This window comes from Peromyscus eremicus, chromosome 10, assembly GCF_949786415.1.
Source record: "Peromyscus eremicus chromosome 10, PerEre_H2_v1, whole genome shotgun sequence".
Lineage (NCBI taxonomy): Eukaryota > Metazoa > Chordata > Mammalia > Rodentia > Cricetidae > Peromyscus > Peromyscus eremicus.
This window is the reverse complement of record NC_081426.1, coordinates 30327792-30354124: the sequence shown is the minus strand read 5'-3', so window position 1 is coordinate 30354124 and position 26333 is coordinate 30327792. Positions and strand designations below refer to the sequence as shown.

At 49.0% G+C, this 26333-nt stretch overlaps 1 protein-coding gene across 4 annotated transcripts in view; it reads right to left on the bottom strand.

Annotated features, from left to right (window-relative positions):
* Window positions 1-26333, bottom strand: part of Afap1 (actin filament associated protein 1) — a 111804-nt gene that overhangs the window by 41577 nt on the left and 43894 nt on the right. For all 4 annotated transcript variants that reach the window (XM_059275757.1, XM_059275759.1, XM_059275760.1 and 1 more), the window contains 4 exons: window positions 26003-26097; window positions 18984-19092; window positions 14162-14373; window positions 11558-11737 (listed from right to left, as the gene is read on the bottom strand). In XM_059275757.1, the coding sequence (XP_059131740.1) occupies window positions 11558-11737; window positions 14162-14373; window positions 18984-19092; window positions 26003-26097 (596 nt within the window). The remainder of the gene's footprint in view (window positions 1-11557; window positions 11738-14161; window positions 14374-18983; window positions 19093-26002; window positions 26098-26333) is intronic.

Here is a 26333-nt window from a genome sequence, read left to right as displayed (position 1 = left end):
GTTGAAGAAAGGGAATTACACAGAAGCCAAAGAAAACCAGTGTGGGGAACTTGGGTGAGCACAATGAGGAACTGAGAAGAGGGAAGGGCAGTGACAGCACAGGGGACAGTGATAGGACAGGGGACAGTGACAGGACAGGGACAGTGAGGCTGCAGAGGGGACAGTGAGGCTGCAGAGGGGACAGTGAGGCTGCAGAGGGGACAGTGAGGCTGCAGAGGGGACAGTGAGGATGCAGAGGGGACAGTGAGGATGCAGAGGGGACAGTGAGGCTGCAGAGGTGACAGTGAGGCTGCAGAGGGGACAGTGAGGCTGCAGAGGGGACAGTGAGGCTGCAGAGGGGACAGTGAGGCTGCAGAGGGGACAGTGAGGCTGCAGAGGGGACAGTGAGGCTGCAGAGGTGACAGTGAGGCTGCAGAGGGGACAGTGAGGATGCAGAGGGGACAGTGAGGATGCAGAGGGGACAGTGAGGATGCAGAGGTGACAGTGAGGATGCACAGGTGACAGTCAGGATGCAGAGGTGACAGTCAGGATGCAGAGGTGACAGTCAGGATGCAGAGGTGACAGTCAGGATGCAGAGGTGACAGTCAGGATGCAGAGGTGGGGTGGGGATGAGGCATGCAGGCATTGCCTGAGACAGCAGTGGCCATTTCTTGTAGACTCACTTGGGGTCTGGGCACACTCCTGTATTTCTATCCTCAGCATTGGGGTGACAGGAAAGACATACAGGGGGTGTGGGCGATAAGCCTGGATCCAGAGGCACATCTCAGTCAGATGTCAAAATAAGTAGAGTGTTGCACTCCCTGGGAAGAGGGCAGCCAGGTAATAGGGGAAGAAGACCAAGCATGCTCTTCCCTTCTATCCTGCACTTAAGGGTAGTTAAAGGAGAGAAACTGGGTGCTGATTGGTGGTGGTGCACACCTTTAATACCAGCACTTGGGAGGCAGAGACAGGTAGATCTCTGGGTTTGAGGCCAGGCTGGTCTACATAGTGAGTTCTAGGTCAGTCAGGGCTACATAGAGAAACCCTGTCTCCAAAAACCAAAAATGAATGAATGAATGAATGAAGAGAAACTGGGAGTTCAAGCATGATGGGATAGGAAGGCAGGAAGCAAGTAAGAGGATTGGCCTTAGGAGCAAGGAGAAGGAAGTTCAGGAAGGAGGGAAGTAGAGAATGGACAGCAGCCAGGTATCCTGGGTCTCTCTAGCAGTGGTTCTCAACCTATGGGTCATGACCCCTTTGGGGGATCACATATCAGATATTTATATTATGAATTATAACAGTAGCAAAATTACAGTTTGAAGTAGCAATTAAAATAATTTTATGGTTGGGGATCAACATAACTAGAGGAACTGTATTAAAGGGTCGCAGCATCAGGAGGGTTGAGAACCACTGGTCTAGGGGAAGCAGAGGGCAGGGGAGGGGGCTCCTCCCTCCCCTCTGTCAGGAGGAACTGAGCACAGAGCAGGTGGGGACTCAGGAAAGCTGGTCACACAGGGGTTTGAGAAAACTTATCTGATTCTACTCCCCCAGTGAATCAGGGGGACAGAACACCAGTCACCAGCTTTGTGGCCTTGGGGGAAAGAAACAAATCATCCCAAACCTCCATTTCCTCACTAGCAAAGGGTGGAACTGAGAAGCCCCATCTTGCAGGACAGCTTTCAGCATTTCACAGGTGGCAGCCTTGGTGATATCAGTGCTGTCACTAGTGTGAGCAGTCTTCTGACTCATGCTGAGAGCTCAGACTGTGACCCTGAGCTACAGAGGCAGGAACTGCCAGACTATGGGTCACAGTCCCAGCATAAGTGGCTTCTCGGCCACCCCCTGCATGTCACTGGGTTCATGAGGTCCAGTGGTATGAAGTCCAGTGCACGTGGGGCTTACACCCCTCATCTCTGCAGTCAGCAAGTGGCTCTTTTAGAATACCCTTGTTCATCTGGGGACTAAGATGCACTGGGACTCAAACCCAGACTCCTGGGCAAACAGAAACACGATGTCCCCAGTCTGCACAGTGGCAGGCAAATCAGCTTCCACAGCCAGTCCCATCCCTGTCGCTTCACTGGTGCTGGGATCTGACCCAAGAATCAGCAGGACTGGGGTCTGTTCCCAGCCACTCTGCCGCTCAGCTTTCCCAGGAAAAAACAGAATGCCCACACTTAAGATGGGAAGAAAATGGGAGAGGCCAACGCCTCACTGCAAGACTCTCCTCCCATGACTTCTGAGGGAAAAGCCTGTGGGGACCCTTCACCCAGGCAACAAGAGGGGGGAAGATCAGCTTTCCTCACCCCTCAACTAGGCCTCTGGCTCCCTTTTCAGGTTCCCTTTCCTTCTGCCCCAGGCAGTGACTAAACCTTCAAGCGACAGGCATGTCTGCATTAAGGACAAGACTGTCCTTTCTCTGGAGAAGGAACATACTGGAAGGGGTAAGTTCTGAGCTCTACAGCTCAAGTCTAGCCCCGCTCCGCCACTCACCACCTGAGCAAGGCCATGCCTTTTACTAAGCCTTACTCTCTTTAGCTAAATCTCACAAAGCAACAGCCAAAGGAAAGGCTGAGATGGGCATCCCTGTGGTGGGCATCCCTGTGGTGGGCAGCTGAGAAGTGTCCCAGCCAGCACTTCTGTACCAGTCCTCCAGTAACCTGAGCTTGTAATTGAAGCTTTAACTAAGGAAATTGGCTGCAATTACAAACAACCCTGAACTTGATGAGGTCTTCGTTCTCACTAAAGCCTGCACTCCAGAGGCTGCAGAGGCACGATCCAGCAAAGCTACGTTGTCTTCCTTTCTCTTTGGTTTTCCCTGCCCATAGGAGAAGCACGTGGTAGCACATTTCACCTATTCCTACCAGTCCTGGTGGAGACAGGTGCTATGTGTTTGCATATGTGTCTGCCTGTCTGTGTGCACATGTGTGTCTGTCTGTCTGTGTGGCTCTGTGTGTGTGTCTGCTTGTCTGTTTGTGCAAGTGTGCTGGTCTGACACTATGTTTGCCTGTCTCTGTGACTCTGCACGTGTGTCTGTCTGTGGAGCTCTCTGCATGCCCGTAGGCCTGTGTGGCTGTGTGTGCTGCCCCTGGAGGAGCTGTGCAGTCTTTTGACTCAGTTCAGCTCATCCTCCAGAAGGCGGCCTCCTCTCTCCTCCAGGCATCCTGCTCCAGCCACCTGCTGTAGGCCGAGTCTTAAATGTCTCCGGAGACCACATGTTGAAGCTTGATCATCAGCCTGGGACTTCATTGGGAAGTGATGAAACCTTACAAGATGGAGCCTAGCAGGGGGAAATTAGGTCACTAACTTGAAGGGCATAGTGTGCCCCTCACCTCCACCCACTGCTCTCTTCCTAACTGCCCCAAAGTAAGCAGCTTCCTCTACCATTGGCTCCAGCCATGACTGTTAACTCTGCCACAAGCCTGAAAGCAGTGGAACCAACTGACCATGAACTGAAACACTGAGCCAAAAATAAACTTGCCCTCCTTCAAAGGGTTTCACTCAGGCATTTTGTCACAGTAGCAGAAAACTGACTGAAACACTCCCCCAGGTCTGCACACGTCCACATCTGCCCAGAGGCAGTTAGATGTTGATCCATTAGAACAAGTTCACTGGATCTGTCTTATATACAGTTTCTATGCATGGACAGATGCCCGTAGCAACAACTTTATTTATTTATTTTTTTAGACAGGTCCTCACTTATGTAGCTTTGGCTGTCCTGGAACTCAGTATGCAGACTAGGCTGACCTTGAACTCATAGAGATCTGCCTGCCTCTGCCTCCTGAGTGCTGGGATTAAAGGTATTCGACATTATGCCTAGCAGCAACAACTTTGGAGGTCTTATTAAAAGGGAAACTATGCAATAAGAAAAAACTAGACTTGAGATTTTCTATAAATATGTTTTAACTGAACCAATAAAAAACACGGAAAGACTAGAGACTGCCACTAAAGTGAAAGCCGTGCGGCAAAGTCCACTAGTCCTTTGCCCTCATGTCAAGAATCACAAAAGCACAGAGAAAGAGCCAGCTGGCACATACACACTGCCACCTCTTCCTTCCGGACCAGGCCGAGCTCTCCAGAGGAAGGCGACAACACCTGGCTATCAAAGCTGGCTCCTGACAACCTCTTCCCAAGCGTCCATGAGCCTACCTCACACACTGGAAACAGAGTGTCACACTCGCTTCTCCCATGATTCATTTCTCTCTCAACTAGAACTCAGTCCCTTGTGGAGAGGAGCCATGTGCTGCACAGTGCTGGGATGGGCATTCAGCAACCCAGAGAGACCCAGACATCCACCTCGGGCAGGCCAAGAGCACAGAAGGCATCTTGGTGTGAGACTCTGTCTTTCCCTAGTCTCAAGACCAAACTGTCCAGACCACAGAGAAAGCACCTGAGAGAAGGTAAGCACAGTTGGCCTTGTTCCCACAGGGTTCCCACCAGTGGGAGAAATCAAGCTGCTTCATTCACTGTCCTCTGCATCTCCCAAAGGCACCTGTGGGGTCCCCTCCAAAATGATAAACAGAGGCTCTGCCACTCAGGGTACTTAGAGACCTCTTGGCGTATGTCTATGCAAAGAGTAGTATAAGTTCAACATGTACTTAAGAGAATGGGATTCGAATTGAAAAATCACAACTCCTCCACACAACAAAATACTCTGCGGTATTTTTGTTTGCTTTTAACTGAAGCCCTCCACCCCAGAAACACAACCTCTGCACATTTTTATGGAAACCCGATCATGCTGCTTCTGGGAACGCTGGCTCTTGTCTTGTGTTTGACCTCTGCACAGAGGCTCCTGTCTGCAGCTTCTGCACACACACGTACATTTATGTGGATACACACACACACACACACACACACACACACACACACACACACACAGAGGCTTCTGGCAAGCCTATGGATGATGGATGTAACAGGCAGATAGGACATGTGGTTCTGGTGATGCTTCCTGCAGAAGGATCAACATCACGTGCCGGTCAAATGCTGCCTTGTGTTTATCATACTTTGTAAGGGCAAGGATTTTTTACTTGTTATAGTTTAATTGTTATTTCCAAATGTCTGCACCTGGATCATAAACTCTGAACAAGCTTTGATAGCAGTAGTCTTGGGTGATGAGACACTTGTCTTTGTTTATAAAACAATTCCTAGTAAAGAGTGGAAGAGCCTTTCCATAGGGACTCACAGTGACGATGGGATCACTCAGTGGGAGAGTATCTCTAGCGCATGTGAGGCCATGGACTCAATGCCCACATAGGAGCCTGGGACCCTAAGGTATGTTCCTGGGGCCTTAACTTTATAGTGTCTTGGGCCAGTAAATGTGGTACTGGGCCAGCCAAGGTTACTTGCTAAGGCATTGTCTTAAAAAACAAGCAAATGAATTTAAAAAAAAATAATAATAATAAACAAATAAAGTGGGAAATAGTCTTATTGTAGAAAAATCAGCTGATCGAAAGGTTTGTTTATTATATGACAAACAAAACCGAGACAAATGAAGAGGGCACACAGTATTTCAACTTTCCCACACAGAAGAGCACATAAAACCACCACCCTCACCCTGACAACACAAAACAAGCTAGAGAAACCAAAAAACCAAAAACCAAAACACAGCCATAGCACTTTTCAAAGCCATCTGAGCATGGGGGTGCCAAGAGGCCACAGTGAAGGAAACTCTAAAGATGAAGGGGCCTTGGAGGAAAGAGGCTCCCCCACAGCTGCCCTCCTGGCAGGTAGATGGGGAAAGGGGATGGCAGGGTAGCCCTGGGCCTGAAGGAGCCAGTTCTCAGCCCTCCCATCTTCCCTGAAAGGATAAGGAGGGTCCAAAAGGCAGGCAGGGAGGAGGTGGGGTCGGCATCCTGAGATGCAGGGCACTGCATTCAGGGCAAGGTGTCTGCTTTGCCAGGGAACTCCAGATGCACAGTGAGTGCTCACCAGGAAGGTTCCAGCTTCCAGGACCAAAGGGAAGCCAAAGCCACCAGCTGAGGCTGAGCCCAAAGCAGACAGTCTGCCAGGCTAGACCTAAGGAGACCCACAGGCTGCTCAGAAAGCTTGTCCCCAGCACACGAGAGACCTCAGGCCTCTTGCCAGCTCTCCGGTCCCCAGTCGTGCCCCTGTGAAAACCTAGTACTCATTCTGAAGGCAAGAGTGGAGTGAAGCAAAGCAACATGGCCACAATTCTACTGTGCCCAACAAGAGACCCAAGGGCTGCACCTGACTCTGGGGAAATGGCAGAGGGCAGTCTCTGCGGTTTCCTTCCACTCATTCCAAAGCCTGTGCAGACTCCTGGGGCAATCGGAAGCAATCCCAGAGATGGCCCCAGTGCTGTGACAGAATGCTGAAACAGCCAAGGACGTGGGGGGTGGCGCACAGACAGGTGGGATTTCAGACAGATGACATACAGAGAAAGATGGGAAAGTGCTAGAATGGAAACTGGGATCCAAGATTGAAGTGGCCATGAGGCACGCTGGGCCAGAAGCTTCCAAAACAGTGAGGACAGGCCATGAGGAGCACACAGCCAGCAGGCCACAGGGGTGAAGAGCTGCAGACAGGGAACCCCAAGTCTGTGGGAGTATCCGACGAGAGATACCCAACAATGGAGCTGCCAAAGGAGGGGAGAAAGGCAGACATCCTTGGAAAGGACGGTGGCCCAACTGCGTCAAAGCCAATGAGAGGCAGCATCTGTGGGACAGATGACAGACGAAGACCAGGAAGGCCGACCCTCTGCACCAATACCGCAGGCTCACCTGCTGGAAGCCCAGGAATAAAGCAACTTTAGAGGCTCCAGTGACAGTGACACCAAACTTGGGAACAATGGCTGTGGACAGGGTTGGCTTCTCTGGAAGCAGAGCAGACAGTCAGTGGCTTTCACACCACCTGGGAGTCCATTTTCGGTGTAGGAAATGGGCTTTCAAACATCTTCTACTTAATTAAAAAATGCTCACTTTGTGTGTACCTCTGGTGTGTATAAGTACATGAGTGCAGATGGCCATGGAGGCCAGATGTGTCATGTCCCCTGCAGCTGGAGTTACAGGCAGCTGTGAGACATCATATAGGGACTTCAAACTGAACTTGAGTCCTCTGCAAGAGCAGTATGTGTTCTTAACCACTGAGCCATCTTTCCAGCCCAACTTCTTTGGAGGAAAAGGAAATGACGCAGGATGGAGGCTCATATCCAAGAATGAATGAAGACCCAGGCATAGACCCACTTCTCTGTCTCCTTCTCAGGCAGGAGAATCAGGAGTTCATGGTTCTAGACACTAAAACCGAAGTTCCCTGAGAAGAGAGAGTTAAGCAGGGGAAGCATCTCTCAATCCCATCAGCACAGGGCAGCATTTAGGGACTTAGAAAGATACAAAGAAAAAAATGTAAAGACTTTAGGCATCCAACAAATCTGAATTATTCGGAATCTTGTTTTGAAAACCTCCACCACCTCTGTGGCTCAGCAGGTAGGTTAAGGCATCTACAGCACAAACTTGACAACCTGAGTTCAATTCCAGGATCCCACGGCAGAAGAAGAGAAATGACTGTAGTCCTCTGACCTTCAGCACGCACGCGCGCACACACACACACCACACACTAATAAATAATAATAATAAAATAATAAATAATTAAAATCATGGTTCTGATAAGGTAACTGATCTAATGATGGATCTGGAAGAAACTAGCTTAGGCTCTGCTACACTGAGACAATTAAAATCCTATGACTGAAACCCCTTTGTTACTTGACTCTCGTTGTTTTATTAGCATCTATTGTTAATTACATGTAATAGATTTCTTAGTGAGCTTGTCACACATGCATACATTTTTTACCATAGTCACCCTGCTGTCCTCTCTTCTCCTGCTCTGCTGTCCCCTCCCTTCCTAACTAGCTCCTCTACTTCCATATCTTTTTTTTCTTGTGACCTAATGAACTTCATCATGGCTAGCTACAGGAACATGAGTAGTAACTCACACAGATACTGGCACAGTATCAGTGGTACACAGCTGGAGAAAATGTCCCTTCTGCCCCAGGGTAACCATTAACTGCTCATAGATCCTCAGAAAAAGAGCAGAGTATCACATCCTCCCCACTGGCAGACCTTACCTATAAATCCATAAGGAGAAGCCGGGCTCCGTGAGCCCCTGCACTCTCCCTCTAGATCTTCCGGTCTTCCCACCCCCTCTTCCACAATGTTCTCTGAATTTGAGAGGGGGATACAGACACCCCACTAGGGCTGAGTGCTCCACGGACATTTTGACTTTCATTTCTAGGGCTCCTTAAGCTCTGGTACTACGGAAATGACAGCACAATTATTAACTAGAGTAATCTATTCAAACTCTTCAGAAAAAGATTATCTGCCTTATACTATTTACTTCCCTTGTAAGAAACACACTAAAATTAAAATTCCTGCAATTAACTGCCATTCATGAGTGGAGCTGTCATGCTATAATTAGCTAAGTGCCTCAGTCAGTAAGTAGCTCACACACGGGGACGTAGTCGTCAAGGTTATTTCACTCCATCAGCATCTTAGAAGCATGTTGTTCCACTTGTCTGTTTGCCAGCTGCTCAAGGACTCAGAGTGACTTCATGTCAGATGCTCAGCAGTTAGAAGGGAGCTCAGCACGCTGAGTATCTAAGGCTGCAGGACAGAGGGGAAGTAGGAACCGTCCGAGATTCGGGGTGGTCGTCCCAAGCTTCCCATAGGGAACAGTGAGCACCAAGCATGGGAAGGAGAGTCCAGGCAGCCAGGAAAGGAACTCAGAGAAAGAAACAGTCACCAGGAAAGCTTCTCACTCCGCAACTGTCCTTTCTCCTTTAGTGAACAGACAGGCTAAGATCATGGGAAGAGGGAGGAAAGACAGAAGGGCCAGGTGTCAATCACTCAAACAAGAGTGAACCGAAGTCAAACCAAAAACCCTGAACTTGGTGCCTGGATGGATCCCTGTAGAACGTAACAGCATGTGACCTGAGACTCTAGGAAACCATGAGTGTCTGGGGTGATAAATATGAGGACCCACAAAAAAAAAGCTAGGTGCAGGATTGTGTGCTTGTAACCACAGCACTGGGGAGGTAGTGAGGTGGTTCCCTGAGGCTGGCTGGTCAGCCAGTCTAACCTTCTCTGAGGTCTAGGCTGGTTATAAGTGGGAGGCCCTGTCTCAGAAAAGCAAGGTGGGTGGTACCTGAGGAATGACATCTGAGCATGTCCTCTGGCCTTCACATGCACATGTTCCATGTATCACTCACAGGCACACAGGCACACATGCGCGCGCACACACACAAACACACACACACGCACACAGGCAGCATGAGTCAATGAGATGGAGAAGTCTCTGTAAATCTTGAAGTCTCTAGAGCTCCAGCAGCATGGTGAAACTCTCAGTCTGGAAGACTACACAAACTCCCAGGAGAGATTCCTGAGCCTGAGGCTTGCAGGAAGGGAACCCAGAAAAAACTCTTCCCAACCACCTGGGTGTCACAAATTTCAGGAGAGCCACAGCCACTGCTGACAGAGTGAGACAGGCCACCTCTGTGTGATTCTCTGGGCAGCCAACAAAGCTTCTTCACGGCCCTGGAGTCTGACTGTGTGCTCCTGGGAGCCATGAGGAATCGAGGTTCAGGGTTCCCCAGATATGGTGTGTGTTCAAGTTGCTGGGTTTGGAACCACCTGAGACCCAACTCTGGGCATGTGTTTGGGGATGTTTCCCAAGAGGATTAACAGAAGAGAGAAGACTCACTCTAAATGTGGGTGGTACCATCCCATGGGCCGGAGGCCTGTCTTAATAAAAGCAGAAAATAAACTGAGCACCAGCAACCATCTCTGCTTGCTGGCGACAGATGACCCTCACACCTGTCACCATGCCTTCACCACCATGATGGATGACAACTTCAAGCTGTGAGCCAAGACAAGCCCTTCCTTTCTTTAGTTGAGCTTGTCAGGTTATTTTGTCACAGAAGTGAGTGAGGAAAGAGGAACGGTGGTCATAGATGTCCAAGTACATGTCACCTCTTTCCAGCCCAGCCCTCACCACAGGCCATGATGAACTGAAACCTTGGGAAGACAGACATGCACAGCTTCTTCCTAAGGGCATGAGGAGCTGCTGTGGTTACAGAATCATTTCCAAGGGCCATGGAGCATGGAAACTCAAAGGGATCGTGGAATTATATTTGCTTTAAAAGGGTGGTTTATGGTTATATGAGTTGTACCCAATATTGCTGCTGTAAGCATTATTTCAATATATTTTCTTCCCAAATACCGTGGCCAGCATGAGCATAGAACAAACACAATAGACAAAGAGAACAAGTGACGAGCTCTTGCAAAGGCCAGGTCAGAGCCCCATGCCCATACTGTTCAAGTAGAGCCAGGGTCAGAGCCCCATGCCCATACTGTTCAAGTAGAGCCAGGATCAGAGCCCCATGCCCATACTGTTCAAGTAGAAGCCAGGGTCAGAGCCCCATGCCCATACTGTTCAAGTAGAAGCCAGGGTCAGAGCCCCATGCCCATCTCATTCAGAGGTAAAAACCAAACCAGCATTTTAAGAGAAATTTAAGACTGTAAAAGAGACATTTCCAAATTGAAAAAGAAACAGCTAGAAGTCCTAGGGCTTAAAACTATGGACCCCTAAGCTCCAATACAGCAGTGTTAGGAGGCTCGGCATTTGAGCTGCAAAGAGGATGTGGGGTAGAACACTCATGGGTGGGATTAGTGCCCATCGGTGCCCCATAAAAGAGGCTGCAGGTAGGTGCCTCCCTCTTCACCACATGAGGACAATGAAAAGGTCTAATCAGAGGCCAAATCTGCAGCTACCTTGACTTACACTTTCCAGCCTCCAGAGCTCAGAAATAAATTGTTGCTGTTAAAGGCCACCCCACCTGGAGCATTTCAGCAGAGCAGCCTGAGCAGAGTAAGACAGATCCCAAAACCAAAATTACAACACAGCAGCAGAGGGACCAAACAGACCAGAAACAAGGAAAGAGAATTGAACAAGACCAAGAAATAAGTAAGTCAGACCAAAGGGGGATAAGGACAGAGAGTACAAAGTAAGAAGCGCTCTCATTTAAATATCATTTCTGAGACTGGCAGATAGATCAAAGCAATACTAAAAACAACAGCAGGACAGATGGACAGCCTCCTGGGACAGACAGCCTCCTGCAGCTGGGAGTCAAGTGAGTGAGACCAATGAGTGTTCACTATCAAAAACAAAACAAGGAATAGCTCAGCTGTTAAAGGCTAAGGCTCACAACCCGAACTTCAAAACAACAGTGGGTAAAGGCATTAACTGCCAAGTCTGACGACTTAGGTTCAATCCCAGAGACCCACATGGGGGGAACAGAGAATCAGTTTTCAAAAGTTGTCCTCTGACCTCCATATGCATGCCATGCCCTGTGTGTATGCGTGCGTGCGTGCGTGCGTGCGTGTGTGCGTGTGCGTGTGTGTGTATGTGTGTACACCCACACCTGTATGTGTGTGTGCAAAATAAAAATGTAACTTAATTTTTTGAAAAAGACAAAGCTCCCAGGTTTTTGGCAAATTATCAACCAAATGAACAAGAGCCCAGGAAGAGGTCTGGAAGTGAAGGAGGCTCAGAGCCATGGCAGATGGCCTACCTTCAGCCACTGCTCAGCCTGCTCCTTGCTCTGGACGGCAAGAACCAGCGGGTCTGTGCCTTGCTGGGTGATTTTCAGCTCATGCTTCTTCTTCTTACTGTCTCTCGGGATGTACGTGATGCTGCAGCCTTGCAGGGGCAGCTCCATCTGAGGCTGCTGGTCCTTGGAACTTTTATAGCACTGCATGGAACAAAACAGACCAATTGATGCCATGAGGACATGTGATCAGAAACAATGATGAAACCCAGTACAACCAAACCTCCAGTGCTGGCCAGGTTTCAGGAGGTGTTGAGACAGAGGGATGGCTCAACAGCCAGCTAACAGGTGTGACATATACAGAGTCTGCTGCCGACCCACTCTCTGTCTACATCTGGCACACACAGGTGGATGTTAATTCAGCCGAGGTCTATGAAGCATCTAGGCCACTACTGAGAAGACACTGATCTAGCCTGTGTTCCATTGAAGCATCTTCAGAAAATTACATTTATTTTTATGTGAATATGAGATATATAAAAGGATCTGTTGCAACTACAGAGACCTACTGTGGGCAGCTAGTGCAATAATGAAGATGCTTGGAGCTGGAGAGATGGCTTAGCACTTAAGAACGCACACTGCTCTTGTTGAGAACCTCAGCTTGGGTCCCAGCATCCACATCGGTTGGTTCACAACCACCTGTAACTCCAGTACTGTCTGGAGATCTGGAAGAGGCAAGCTCAGGCTGCCTCCAGACAGGACTCATCCAGGGCTGCCACTAAGAGCCTGAGGAAGGGCAAACAGGTAGGACTTGGTTCAAGTGAAATGCATGGGGAACTCACAGGCCCTGGAGTTAGAAAGCCTCACTGGGTGTGCCCAGAGAGGCTGGCCTTGACTCTCTCAGCACCAGATACAGGCAGTTCCTGGGGAAGAAGGGTGACCTGGCCTCAGAGTTCCCTCAATGGAGGCAGCTTTCCCAGGGCTACCCATTTGCTAGGGAATGGGTGCTTCAGTCTCAGGGGGCTGCCTGAGTGGCTACAAAATTGTCTGGGCATGAAAATAAAGGCCTAGAGATGGAGTCAATAAAGCAGGTAGTGGTGACACCCACAGGAGGCCAGACAGCATGCCTGAAGAAGAAAAAGCATGCTTTCTGTCATCTGAGTAGTAGAGTCTTGGATTATTTCTTAAGGAAAATAAAACACACACACAACAACTTTAAGCCAAACGTGGTAGTGCCTGCCTATAATCTCATCTTTCAGGAGATGGAGGAGGGAAGATTGAGAGCTCAAGGCTAGCCTGGGCTATGTAGTGAGTTTGAGGCTAACCTGAGCTATATAGCAAGACTCTTGTCATAACAAAGCCAAAGTTCCATCTTGTATTTTGTCTTGCATAGTGTCTTCCCTCATCTTCTATTTATTTCCTCGGTAATTAAGCTAGTCTCTGTGGAAGTTGTTACCATCATGGGGCAGAGAGAGGGATCTCAGAGGAGGCCCAAGTGCAGGAAAAAAAGCAGGGGAAGAGGAAGACAACAAATGAGTGTGGGACAGGGACCAGGAACCTGGGCCCCAAAATGCTGACACTGCATCAGCCCTGGGGCCACCTACATTCGAAATAAAAGTTCTCTTTCACATGAGAGTTGAGTGCATTTTGAAGTATTTTATATAGCTTGTCACCATCTTGCAGCTATTGCATCAGATTATAAATAAGGGCTGTTAATATTTTTCATGCTTTAAAATCCCCGATGGCATCATTTTTGGCATATTCTATATTTGGAAGAAATTCAGGCCACACATGTGGAAAAAATATGCACTTTGTTTTAAAAAGTTGAGCAAAAACATGAAGCACATACAATGTCCTAAGAGCCTACGCCAGTAAGAAACCCATAATTCACTGGGGACCAGGATCTTTACAGTGTTATCTGCTCCTCTAAATGTGCGGAAACAGAAACTCAGATTTTCTGTTTTAATGACTCACTTTTGAGCAATTGTTTCCTGAGATTAACTTGAAAGACAAAAGGCATAAGCTGTACAGTAAAGCCCCTGACCTAGTGACCAGCCAAGGTTTCTGAAGGAAGAGGGGGTGGTGCAGGAACACAGTCTCCAAGGCTGCTCTGTCTTAGAGCCCCCAAGGGAACTGCACGTGTGGCCAGAGTTCTGTACCTTCCACACCCTGCTCCTGGACTTACTCTACCTTCCTGTTTGCTTCAAAATCAAACCCAAAACAAAACAAAACAAAAAATCTTCTCTTTGGAAAGCTTTAGGCTTTCCAAAAGAATGTCCCTTCCCTCTTCCCTCCCCAAGGCGCCTCCACAGGCTCCGGGCCTCTGCTGTGACCTGGCTGGGAGGAATTTACTGACTCACTACAAATGAGAAAGTCTATCTTGCCGCTTCTGGCAAGTCTCAACACTGCTCGTTTCCACTGACACAAGCCACAGCCCAGCAGGATGGGAAGGACTTGGGTGTGGGGGAACCGTGAGTCCTCTCTGCTGAGGTGCCAGCCTGGCTGGGCTGGGCCCACCCCTGGCTCTCAAAAAGGTTCCGGGGCTTGCCTGCCCTGTGGTAGCATCTGCATGTACCAGCTGCCATCCTGTACTTCAGACTGCCCATGGCGCAGCCCCGCTGGGCTCCTCACCAGCAACTTGGTGTCCTTGATAACACAGAGCAGCTTGGTCCACTGGCCAAAGCGTTTCTTGCGCAGCAGGAAGGCGCAGATCTTGGCGTCTCTCACCAGGTCCATAGAGGCCTCCTCCGAAGGCCACTGGTGCCTGGTTTTCTCCCCTTTTGCGTCCTCCTCCTCTTCGTCGTATGACTCGTAGGAACTGCTCATAGCGTCAGAGTCATAATCTGTGCAGGAGAAAAGGGCAGAGGTGAGGGGCAGACTCACCTCACCTGGCCACATTTCCAACCACTGTGGGCTTCAGTGAGAAGGGCTTCTGCCCTGAGAATGAGACTCCAAGACTCGGGCAGTGGAAACCCAACAAAATGCTTCAAAGGCAATGACTAAAACACCGAAATTTATTTTAAAGTCTCTACACTCTTTCACATAGACAGGGTGATGTCACCCTGATGGCAACGTTAGCTGCACTCTGCCTAGGGTGGCCACTCGGGAACCTTGTCCAGATAGGGTGTCTACTCTTAATCTGGCCTTTATTAACTACCCCCAAGCCTGCCTGCTGACACTGCTGCCCACAGACCATTCAGAGCACTCGGGATCCACCAGAGACCACTCCCCGCAGGGTCACCTTGGAATCTGTGATGGGATTTGTCCCATCTTTCTGACAGAATGCCCTTCACACAAAGACGCATCGGCTCGGGTTACAGTTTCTGCACACATCTCCTGCTCTCTTCCCTTGGGCTCTCTGCACATACCACAAGCTGCCCCCATCTCCTCCCTCTGCTGGTATAACGTGTGCTCATTACTAGTATTAAGCTCATAACTTCTCCTGGCGAGCACTCCTTGATATCAAAGCCCATGCCACGGGCTCAAGAATGATTCCCTGGTACTCATGTGCTGAGGCCTTCAGGCTAACATGACTGCATTTGGAGATGGGGCTTTGGGGTTATACTTGAGATGAAATCTATTGTCAATATGGCTATGACCGTAAGGGTAGAGTCCTAATCCAGTGGGAGTGGAGAGAGAGGACAAGGGAAAGAGGGAGGGAGGAAGAAAGCACGCTGTCAAGACAGGACTGAGGACACAGCCAGAGGGCAACACCTCTAAGATAGGTCACCTGTAGGATAAGCCACTGGGAAGGTAGGCCGAAAATTCCAGCATTTCCTATGAACTTCGGCATTCCGGCCCCCGGGGCCTGAGGGTGATCTGTGGCAGCAGCCTGAACAGGCCAACGTAACACACTGTGTCAAAGGCCCTTGCAACACTGCACACAGCCTACCAGACTCGTCACTGTGCACACAGGTCAGCCATCCATGTCAGGCTGTGAGCCTGTGGAAAGGGGACCATCTTGTTTCCTGGGCACAGTCAGAGAAGGACGAGAGGTCACATGAATTCAGCCACACATGCAGACCCTTCAGAGCAACAGTGGCACATTCAGGGCAGGGGCAGGCTGGAGTAGAAGTGACAGATGAACACATCACCTGGGGAGCGGCAACAGGCCTGGGGGTGTAGGGTTGAAACTGGTCTCAGAAGTGTGACCATTCAGAAATGAGGCTTCAGTTTGCACACACCATGCGCAGAGAATGGCAGACAGGCCAGGCTCCCCCTGCCAGCCTCAGACCAGCAGCCTTTCTCTCTCATCTCTCCCCTCCGACACATCAGCAAGTGGCTGCTCCCAATGTCTGCATCTGCCCAACACCCCCTCTTTACATGGCAGCCACAAAGGAACATTTCAATCTTCATTTTTGTTAAAATTAAGGAATTAAGCCTTGAACTTCCCATGTTCACATATAGTTCAAGGGTCCCAAAGCCTATGACTGTGTGGACACCGTACAACAGAACACGGCCTCTGTCACCAACATGGTGGAGGAGAGCATAGCATCTAGAGAGACCCATGCTGTCAGAGACAGGGAACTAAGAGCCAGATGTACCAGACACTGGGAGAACGAGACTGTCACTCAGACCCCGGAGAAGCTGCTGGCAGCCAGCCAGAAGTCTGAGAAGAGTGCCAGAAACAAAGACACCCTGGGAAACACCAGTTCCCAGAGCATGTGGCTACTTGGTATTGGCAATGGTATAGAAACCCTTGAGCAGCATGGGGCAGGTGGCGGTGGACAGGACTGTTAGCCCGTGCTATACTCTGCCCCTAGGAGCCTGTCACCAAGACAGCTTGCTTTAGGACCAAGTGTTGGGAGTTCACGGACACTTAAAAAGTTTTAAATAACTATTTTGCTTATTTACTGGGGAGGCACATATGCCATGGTACAGGTGTGGAGGTCAGAGGGCAAATGGGGGAGTTCACTCTCTCTTTCCACCATGTAGGTCCTGGGGATCAAACTCAGGTCATCAGATTTGATGGCAAGTGCCCTACAAGGACATTTTTTATACTCTTTTTAATAAGTAGTTCACAACGAAAGGAGTTTTAGAGCTGAGCACAGGAACATAGGATGTCACAGCTTGAAGCAGAGCCAAGTGGAGGTGGAGGCACAAGAGGTCATGTGCCATTGCATGGACCAATCAAGACCGGCAGTGGACATGGCCATGCTTTTAGTTAAGAAGAATCATTCTCACATACGTTGGAGACCGTGGGGTTCTCAGGGTTCACCCCAATTCCTAGAGCACCGAAGCTCAGCAAACATGTGATGAACAGACATTGAGAACACGGGGTAAGTCAGCTGTGAGTGAGACCTGCTGAGCTCACTCCCTCAACCTGGGGCATCAGAGGAGGAGGAGAGCAGTGTTTCCTGTCTGCTCTGCAGCTTCCCTAGTCCTCACCGACACTCTTCCTGATGGCCAGACCACCAGACCAGGCTGGGAGACTTCCACAGGACTGTTCACCAGCTGTGGCACGTGTGGGGTCACTCCCTCACGAAACTCTTTAAGGCCTTCATAACACTCTTTCTCTAACAAATCTGCACCTGACGCAGGCTCATCCAACTGCCTCCGAGTCCCTGCTTTGCTGGAAAAGTGCAGACCCTGTGCATCCCTGTTGAGGCCGCCCTTGGTATAGTTCTGGATGGAGGGACAGCCACACCACAAGTCACTGGTAACACTGAGATGAGACACTTGCTCAAAGGGACACGGTGACTCTGGTCACTGCCACCTCCCCAGGTTTGCGAGCTCTTCCATTGTCCTTTCTTCTGGGGGAGTTCACTCTCTCTTTCCACCATGTAGGTCCTGGGGATCAAACTCAGGTCATCAGATTTGATGGCAAGTGCCCTACAAGGACATTTTTTATACTCTTTTTAATAAGTAGTTCACAACGAAAGGAGTTTTAGAGCTGAGCACAGGAACATAGGATGTCACAGCTTGAAGCAGAGCCAAGTGGAGGTGGAGGCACAAGAGGTCATGTGTTCTGCAACAGCAACCCAGGGAGGGTTTCCCTGCAGCACAGGCTACATGCAGCTTCTCAGGGCAAAAGTCTACAGGCCTCCAGGCAAAGGGACACTTGTCTTACCCAAGGTGTGGAGGGCAGGGAGCGGGGGAGGCTGGAGCTGGGCAATGCCGTCAGGAAACACTTCCTTTTCATGTTTGAAAATTAACCTAATATCATGGTGGACACTCAGAATCACCTGAATACATTTTGCCAAGCACATTTTATTTTTTATTGATTGATTGGTTGTTTCTGTTTGTTTGTTTTGTTGTTGTTGTTTGTTTGTTTGTTTTTGAGACAGGGTTTCTCTGTAACCCCCCTGGCTGTCCTGGAACTCACTCTGTAGACCAGGCTGGCCTCACACTCACAGAGATCCACCTGCCTCTGCCTCCTGAGTGCTGGGATCAAAGGTGTGCGCCACCACCGCCTGCACCAAGCACTTTTTAAATGAAGGAGAACCCTGTGGTGTACAGGTGCCCAGTCTAAAGTGACCACCCTGCAGGTCAGAGCTACCCTCTGCTTTCCAGGAGCTCCCAGTGTTCACGGCATGCACAGTGCAGGGGCCGGGGTCTGCAGCTGGATGGGGAACTGGGAAGGCCCTTGTCCTCAGGCATCACTCAGGCTGCTGCTACACTGACCCCTTCCCCTTCCTAACCTCCCAACACAGTCACCTTCCCACATCACAGTAGATGCTGCTTCACTGAAAATTATTGCTAAGGATAGAAAAGGGTCAGGTCTCTATGGAGCAGAGGCTTGGGTGACTCACATGACTTCACAGGAAGACAGAAGAGGGGAGAGACCATGGCGTGGACTATTGATGCCCTGGAGACCTCGTGACCCTAATTAGCAGTCACTCTCTTTCCTACATGATCCATCTTTTTCCTGAGCACACACTGAGATGCTCCACCCGGCATCCCACTGAGAGTGCAACAGTACCTGACACGGGAGGAGAGGACAGCATCAGTAATGACATCTGAATTTCAGGGGTAGTTAGAGAAGGTGTCAGCCTCACAGTGTCAGTGTGCTGCTGGGTTTAAAAGGAAAATTACTGAGGTTGGCATCAGGAGCCTGAGGACCATAACGTCAGCAAAAATTGTCCAGTAAAACCGGCTCTCCTTACCACAAAAGAAAAGCCTGCACCCAACAGGCAGCCTGGAAGAAACCTCAGCCTGCAGGGCTGCGCTTTGTGATGATCAAGAGAGGGCAGGGTGGGGCACACATGAGTGTGCCACAGGACCACTTCTCTCTCGACCTCAGGGAACCTCATCTGTCCACACCTGGCATGTGGCACAAGGCACCTCTAACCTGACTAACCATAAGTTATAGTCATTGCCTTCCTTAGGTCCCAAATCTATACACCCACATTTCTCTGGTGATGTTCAGCCCTGTCTCCTCCACACCCAGTGCCTTGGCTCAGCACCGCTCCCGTGAATGAAGGGACCACCCTGATGGGCAGCTGCCACTCACTTGAGGTGATGTACTCGGGAGCTTTTCCAGGACTCAGCGGCACGGCTTCCTCATAGTAACCCTCCGGGAGAGAGGACGTCGGTAAGGGTGGAGGCCCACTGTCAGGAGGCTGAGGGCAAAAGGAAAACCGTGCTGGGTTAGTGTGGCTGCTGAAGGCAACCCCGCATCTCTGCTATAGAGGGGTTCAAGGTTCACCCACCAGGACCTCCACCACTTTTCCTGCTCACGTCCAACCCCCCAGCTTCACCCTGGCTGGTCACTGACTACGCAGCTCCCACCAGTACCTGGAGGGAGTTCCACCTTCACATACGGACATCTCACCTAACTGGCACACAGTGAGCCATCAGAAGCCTACCCCCAAATCCATCTGGGCTGACTCACACTTGCCCTCTGAGCCCCTCTCCAGCTGAGGCGGGGTCTCTCTGTTCTTCTTCACCCTCATAAGGCCCCCCAGACACTCCATGACTGGGTGCCCCCTACAGACAGCACCAAGAACAGAGGAAGTGTGTGCCCACTGCTAGGTATTCCCTGAGTGCTGGACAATGGGACTAACGCTGTGCTGGTCCATGAACCACTCCCGGCCTGCCTCTGCCTGGAGACAGCATCTGTTCTTTACTAATCATTCCATCAGAATTCCCTACAAACTCAGACTGTTCCACTATCTGCACTTCAACTTTAGGCCATCGAAGAGGTAGGAGTTCCTTAGCCTTAGCCCAAACCAGAGCCTACCAGCCTGCAAGATGCAGCTCCAATCCCTTCTTCCTGAACTTTCCTGACCACTAATTCATGCCAACCCCTTCTTTGCTCATCCATGGGACCCTGCTGGTCATTGTCCTTGCTGGTCCTTCTGCTGAGAGAAAAGGACAACGGAAGGAGGTCTGGTGCACCAGGGCCCCTGCTCCCTGCCTGGCAATGCACTACAGCTTCACTGCTCACAGGTCCCAGCCATCAGCCTGGACGGGAGCCCTGCAGGAATGCTACCAAGTGGCCTCACACTGTGCAAATGCAGAGAGCAAGGCCCAGAATCTAAAGCACGCTGGTCAAAATCAGCCTTGCTCCTGCCATGGTTGGGTTTTCAGACACCCTGACATCTGTTAAAGGCCTTTTCTAATGTCCCCCTCTCCTCTGTGCATAGCTGATTCACACTATCTATGTTCTGTAAATAACCAGGAAGTGACAAATTCCATCCAGCTCGGACACTGCTCCACTGACATCAGGGCTTTGTTTTTTATTCTTATGCAAACCCTCCAGAATGTGACTCCATCACTTTCCACTAACTCTCCGTCCAAAAAATCCTTTGTGAGTGACTAATGGCCACTGCACGCCCACCCTACCTCCCCCGCCTGCAGCTGGAGAGAGGATTGATTCCAGTTCAGCTAGCTGAATACTATTACCCAACCACCCAGGCCTCTTCCCTGCAGAAACACCTCCAGTTCCCTCCTAGCCCTACCTTACTCCCTGGGTGATCACAATCCTGCCATCTACTTACAAGTTAAAGGACAACCTTGTAGGCAGCCATCACTCACTGGAGGAGATATACTTCAGAGCTGTCCCAGAGCCCATGCTGGCTCATCCAAAGTCTTCCTGTCCTCCCTAGGAGTCTGTCCTAAGGGACCTGACATGCTGTGCTTGGCACTGGGTGAAGCCAGACATCCAGCCTAGACTCCTGCAGCTGCTTGGGAGAGCTGTTTGATTCACTGAGTGTTTCATGCATGAGAAGGCAGGGGTTCCACTTTCCTCTGAGCTTGGTGAAACTGCCTGCCCACACCCTGGACTGTTTCAAAGAGCTGAGTCAAACCTATGTCAGTATGTATCCAGGTCAGACCTCCCTCCAAAGAGTTGTGAGTAGGAGAGAGGTGAGAAAGGCTGGTGTCTATGGGTGGGGTTTGTGAACAGATACAGTCAAGCCATTGAGGACACAGCCTTCAGAGAGACACACTTTAGACCTCGTGGTCCCACCTCTAGAAACACCACAGGAAGATCCTATGGGCCAATGAGGAAAAAAAAAACAAGCTCAAGAACCTCAACAAGTTTCTGGAAAAAAAAAAACCATCAAAAGAAGAATTCTGGCCAGTAAGTTGGCCCAGCAGGTAAAAGCACTTGGAAGGTGTCTTGGTGTGCTTTCTGTTGCGTGATAAATACCATGGCCAAAAGCAGCTTAGGGAGGACGGGGCTTATTTCATCTGACAGCCACAGTTCACCATGAAGACAAGACAAGGCAGGAACCTGGAGACAGGAGCTGAGGCAGAGGCCATGGTGGAAGGCTGCTTACTGGCTTGCTCCTCATAAGCTTGCTCAGCCCACTTCCTTATATTTCCCAGGACCACCTGCCCAGGGAGGCCCATCTGCAGTGGGTTGGGATCTCCCACATCAATCATCAATCAAGAAAATGCCTTACAGACTTGCCTACAATCAGATCTTATGGAGGCATCTCCTCAATGGATGTTCCGTCCTCCCAGATGACCACAGCTCATGTCAAGTTAACCAAAAAATTAACAAAACAAAACAAAAAAAACCCTAACCAGTACACTGTGCAAGCCTCAAAAACTGAGTACAATCCCAGAACCCCGAGAGGAAGGAGAGAATTTGACCTCTGACCTGGCACATGTGCCATACTCACACACAAACAATAAATAGAAATTAATTTTTTTTAAAAAGAAGACAGATGAACTGCCACACAGTGCAGTGCAGCCTGGAATCACCGACTTGAAAAAGCCCAGTCAGCACTGATGAGTGAAAGAATGTGGTGGCCCTGACCCCTTTCTAGATTCTTAAGGCAGGTGGCTGCTCACCAAAAGTGTTAACACAAAGTTACCTTTCTTACATGTGTCTGCATAACTTACATTTTTAATATAATATTTATCACATTTTTACTGTCATTTTTTTCTTTTTTAAAACATATTTGTTTGTTTGTTTGTTTTACACCCTGGCCACAGTTTCCCTCCTCTCCTCCCAGTCCCTTTCCTCCGCTCCCACTCTGTTCCCACCCCCCAGTCCACTCCTCCTCTGTCCCATGGACATCAACAAAACATGGCATATCAAGTTGCAGTAAGACTAAGCACCTCCCTTTGTATTAAGGCTGGGCAAGGTGACCCAGTATGAGGAGTAGGGTCCCAAAAGCCAGTGAAAAAGTCAGAGACAGCCCCTGTTACCACCGTTAGGAATCCAAATTATTTCATTTTCAATTATGTGTGTGTAAACATTTCTGCACCTGTGTGTGTCATGGATGTCAGTGCCTGCAGAGGGCAGAAGAGGGCATCAGACCCCAGAGATGAAGTTAAAGGTAGATGTGAGCCCGTCAGTATTCACCATTGTGATGTTGAGCAGAGAAGGGCGGAAGACTGAATGATCACACTAAGGCCACTATGACAATAGTGGACCAAACCTCTGAGCTGTACGCAAGCCCCAATTAAATGCTTCCCTTTATAAGAGTTGCCATGGTCATAATGTCTCTTCACAGCAACAGAAACCCTAAGACACGAGCCTGTGGGGGACATTCTCATCCAAATCACAGACCCCTGCTGACCATAAGCCATCTTCGAAAGCTTTAATTTTAATTTACTTGAAAAATGTCAAGAGGTAGTAACTGCAGAAAGCTGGTGTATTAGGATACACCAAAGGGACAGATTATTTAAATAATCTTTAGTAGTAGTGAACTTTGTTTCTATTGCTGTGGTAAAAATATCCTGATAGAAATCGACATGGAAAAGAAAGGTTTTCATTGCCTTCAATCCCAAGTTCCAGTCCATCACTGGGGAAGTCGAGGCTGCCTGGCCGCTGCTTCTTCATGAGCATTATGAGCATGCACAGGTTCTTAGTCAAAACACCACGAGACGGGCTTCTGGCCCAATTCCTCATGGAGTCCTTGCTTCTCTCTGAAACACAGCCAGAGCCTCCTAACACTGTCCACCTAACTCTCACCACCCTCCAAGCCCCTACAAGGATGGCCCATTCAGCTCTGAGCATCCAATGGCTTTCCAGCTGAAAATTCCAAAGTCTTCTAGATTATTCCCTGAGAACAGCATGGTCATTTTATCACAGCAACGAGTATTTATAGCAACAGGCAGAAGACAGTATCCAATGCTACAAGCCACAAAAAGGCAAAAAACAGAACACAATCAGTTTGCGAACATGGGAAATAATTGTAGCTGATCTAAGTCCTATGTTACACTGGGAGTTTTGTTCCTTTTTTCCCCCTGGGTTATTGGGACACATAAGAGAAACCCTCTCCCCACTAAGTTGGTCAGGTGTCTATCACTACAATAGAAAGCAAACCAAGACAGACATTGTGCTTTCTCCTGACAGACTCACAGCTCCTGCCAATCAGCCTGCCCAGCACTGCAGCCTCCTCTAGGCATTACCCACCCAAATTCCAGCATCTACCCACTCACAGGTACTACATGAGTTTACTGACTGACATAATTTCCACTAAACACCCTAAGAAAGACAGGCATGTTAGAGTGTGTCTGTGATCCCAGCACTGGGAAGTGGAAGCAGGAGGTTTACAAATTCCAGTCCAACTTAGCATATACAGTGAATCCCAACTAATTCTGGGCTACAGACAGGGACCTAGCTCCCTGTACCCTCCAAAAACCCTCATAAAAATGTCCTAGAGTGTCTTAGCCAAACACTGAATGTCATGGGTTGACATAGATATCATCTAGTCCTTCTGAAAAATGACCAGATGGGTGGTCACACAATGCTAAACGTTCATGGCTGGCAGGCTCTTCTCTAAATTACCGACCAATCTGTCACTAGGTAAACTGGATTGGAGGGGAAGACCTCAGGAATGCAATGGCACAAAGTGCTGACCCATCAGTGGGAATGCTTGTTCTGAAACTGGCATCCAGAGGGCTCCTCTGTCCCTCCAGGTGGCCTGCAGGATATGTAGTCCAGGGCAGACCAGCTGGAGGCTTCACAGGAGGAGCCACGAAGTCCCTATAGCTACTACTACTCTCCTGCCTGCGTCTAGATGTGCATTTCTCCCCCTCCATCCTAAGATGCTCCCAAGACACAACATGTGATGATGGGATAGAAGGTATGGCATGTTGGCCTGCCACAGAGTGCCACGGGTTCAAGACAAGCCTAGAGCAAAACATTTAAAGCAGGAAATAATGGGCCACTGTTTTCCATCCAGCTCATATTTTGGAAAAACAATTTACCAGTAAAAAGTACTGACATTATTAAATGAAATACTTTTGGAATATGATTTCATGTAGCTAAAAATAGTAAATGATACAATAATTAATAATAATGATAATAATAATAATAATAGACAATGTAAAGTTCCTGCCACAGGAAAGGAAAAGAAAGCAATAATTAAAAATAAGTGTATGGTCTAACAAGGCAGCTCTGAAGGTAAAGACAATGTCCTCAAGCCTGATGGCCTGAGTTAGAGCCCACATCCTGGAAGGAATAAACTGACTCCTGCAAGTTGTCCTCTAACCTCTACCCTTTCCATGGCACATATCCCATTCAGGGCACAGGTCCAAGCCTGACAGGCTTCTCCCACCTATGGGCCGTGCCAGAGAACAATTTCTACTCTCCTGATTATCAAGTAACCTTCAGTAAATCACACACATCCTCAAAAACCTCTTCCAAAAAATTGGTAGCTACACTCCTTGAATGCTAAAAAGCAGTGGTTCTCAACCTTTCTAATGCCTCGACCCTTTAATACAGTTCCTCAGGTTGTGGTGACCCCCCAACCATAAAATTATTTTCATTGCTACTTCCTAACTGTAATTTTGCTACTGTTATGACTCATAATGTAAATATCTGGGTTTTCCAACTGTCTTGGGTGACCCCTGTGAAAGGGTTGTCCCTTTGGGGGTTGAACAACACACAGGTTGAGAACCGCTGCTATCAAGTGTTCTAGAGTTTTCAAAAGCCTCGCCAAGAGGATTATACACACTAACAGCTGTCCCCCTGTCTGTGGTTACCACATTCTTCAGTCCTAGTTGTCTATAGTCAAGGAAAAGCATTATGTGTAAAGTTCTATAAATAACCACTAAGTTTTAAATCCCTTTACCACAGCACATTGTTATAATTACTGTTTATTATTAGTATTCATATTGCCGTTGTCATCTCACTCTACCCAGTCATAAATTAAGCTATTCAGAAGTCTGTCCAAACAGAAGAAAGTAAAGCCAGAGAAAGGTGCAGCACTGTGCAAGGGGCACCATGGCCAAGGGGCCACAGCATGGGGAACAAATACAGCTGTGGAGACAGACAAGACGGAATCCTGCCTCTTCCGGTTCAGACCCCAGCAGAAAAAATACATGACCTAGCTAGAACTTTAATCCCAGCACTCAGGTGGCAGAGACAGGTAGATCTCTGTGAATTCAAGGCCAGCCTGGTCTACAGGGTTTCAGGACAGCCAGGACAATACAACTCCAGGCACCACCACCACCAATACAATGACCCTACATCTGACACAGCAAATGTAGAAAGAAGCAGCCAAGTGATCACTTTGCCATCGTTTGCATGAAAGTCAAATTCCCCTGATTAAGCAAGCTGCAGAATATAAAGACACAGAAAGAGCTGAAGGGAGATGGCAATGGCATATAAGGGCATCCCCTAGTTTGGAAATATATGCAAAAAAAGAATCCTGAACCCATTTGAAATACATAAACTCAACTGAAGTGTACATTTCTGGAATATGCACATTTTTCTTTCTTGGGGAAAAAGCAAGATTTCAGCCTGGAATACAGCAATGAAGGTCACAGGTCATGCAGAAAGAGGGTGGCATCCTCAGGCTCTGCAGACATAATTCTGCCCACTGCATCTTCTGATTCCCCTACATCTATCTTAACAGATTTCTAAGAACCTGTGTTTCCAGGACTCTACAAAGAAACATAGCTCCTTCAGTTATAAGCAGCCTCGGGGCCCCTGGAACACACTCCCAGGAGCACCTCAGGCACAGAGAAGCCTTTTACCTTCTGGCTTCCATCACAGGCCTGACAGGCACATGAACCTAGGCCTGCAGGGGCAGTGTGGATGGTGGGTAGATGTCAACTCACCAGCCATGGCTGAGGAATCTCAGGCAGAGGCATCTGGGGGGGTGCCGGCAGGCTGTTGGCCTCTGCCTTCTGAGCATGGTCCTTCACTTCAAAGCCTGTAAGGATTAACCAAAACCACAGATGCGGGTGAGGAGGAGGACACCAGCGGTCGCCTTTCCTGAGTCTTCTAGAGAACAGTGCAAATATTTATTCTCTCTGACCCTTTACAGCAATCTTGCAAGGGGGGCATCATGCTTTTCCACTTAACTGTGAAGGGTCTACCTAAGACCAGACCAGACGTCAAGGAAGAGGAGAGAGAGGAGCTGCAGGAAGAATTCATGAAGGGGATAGT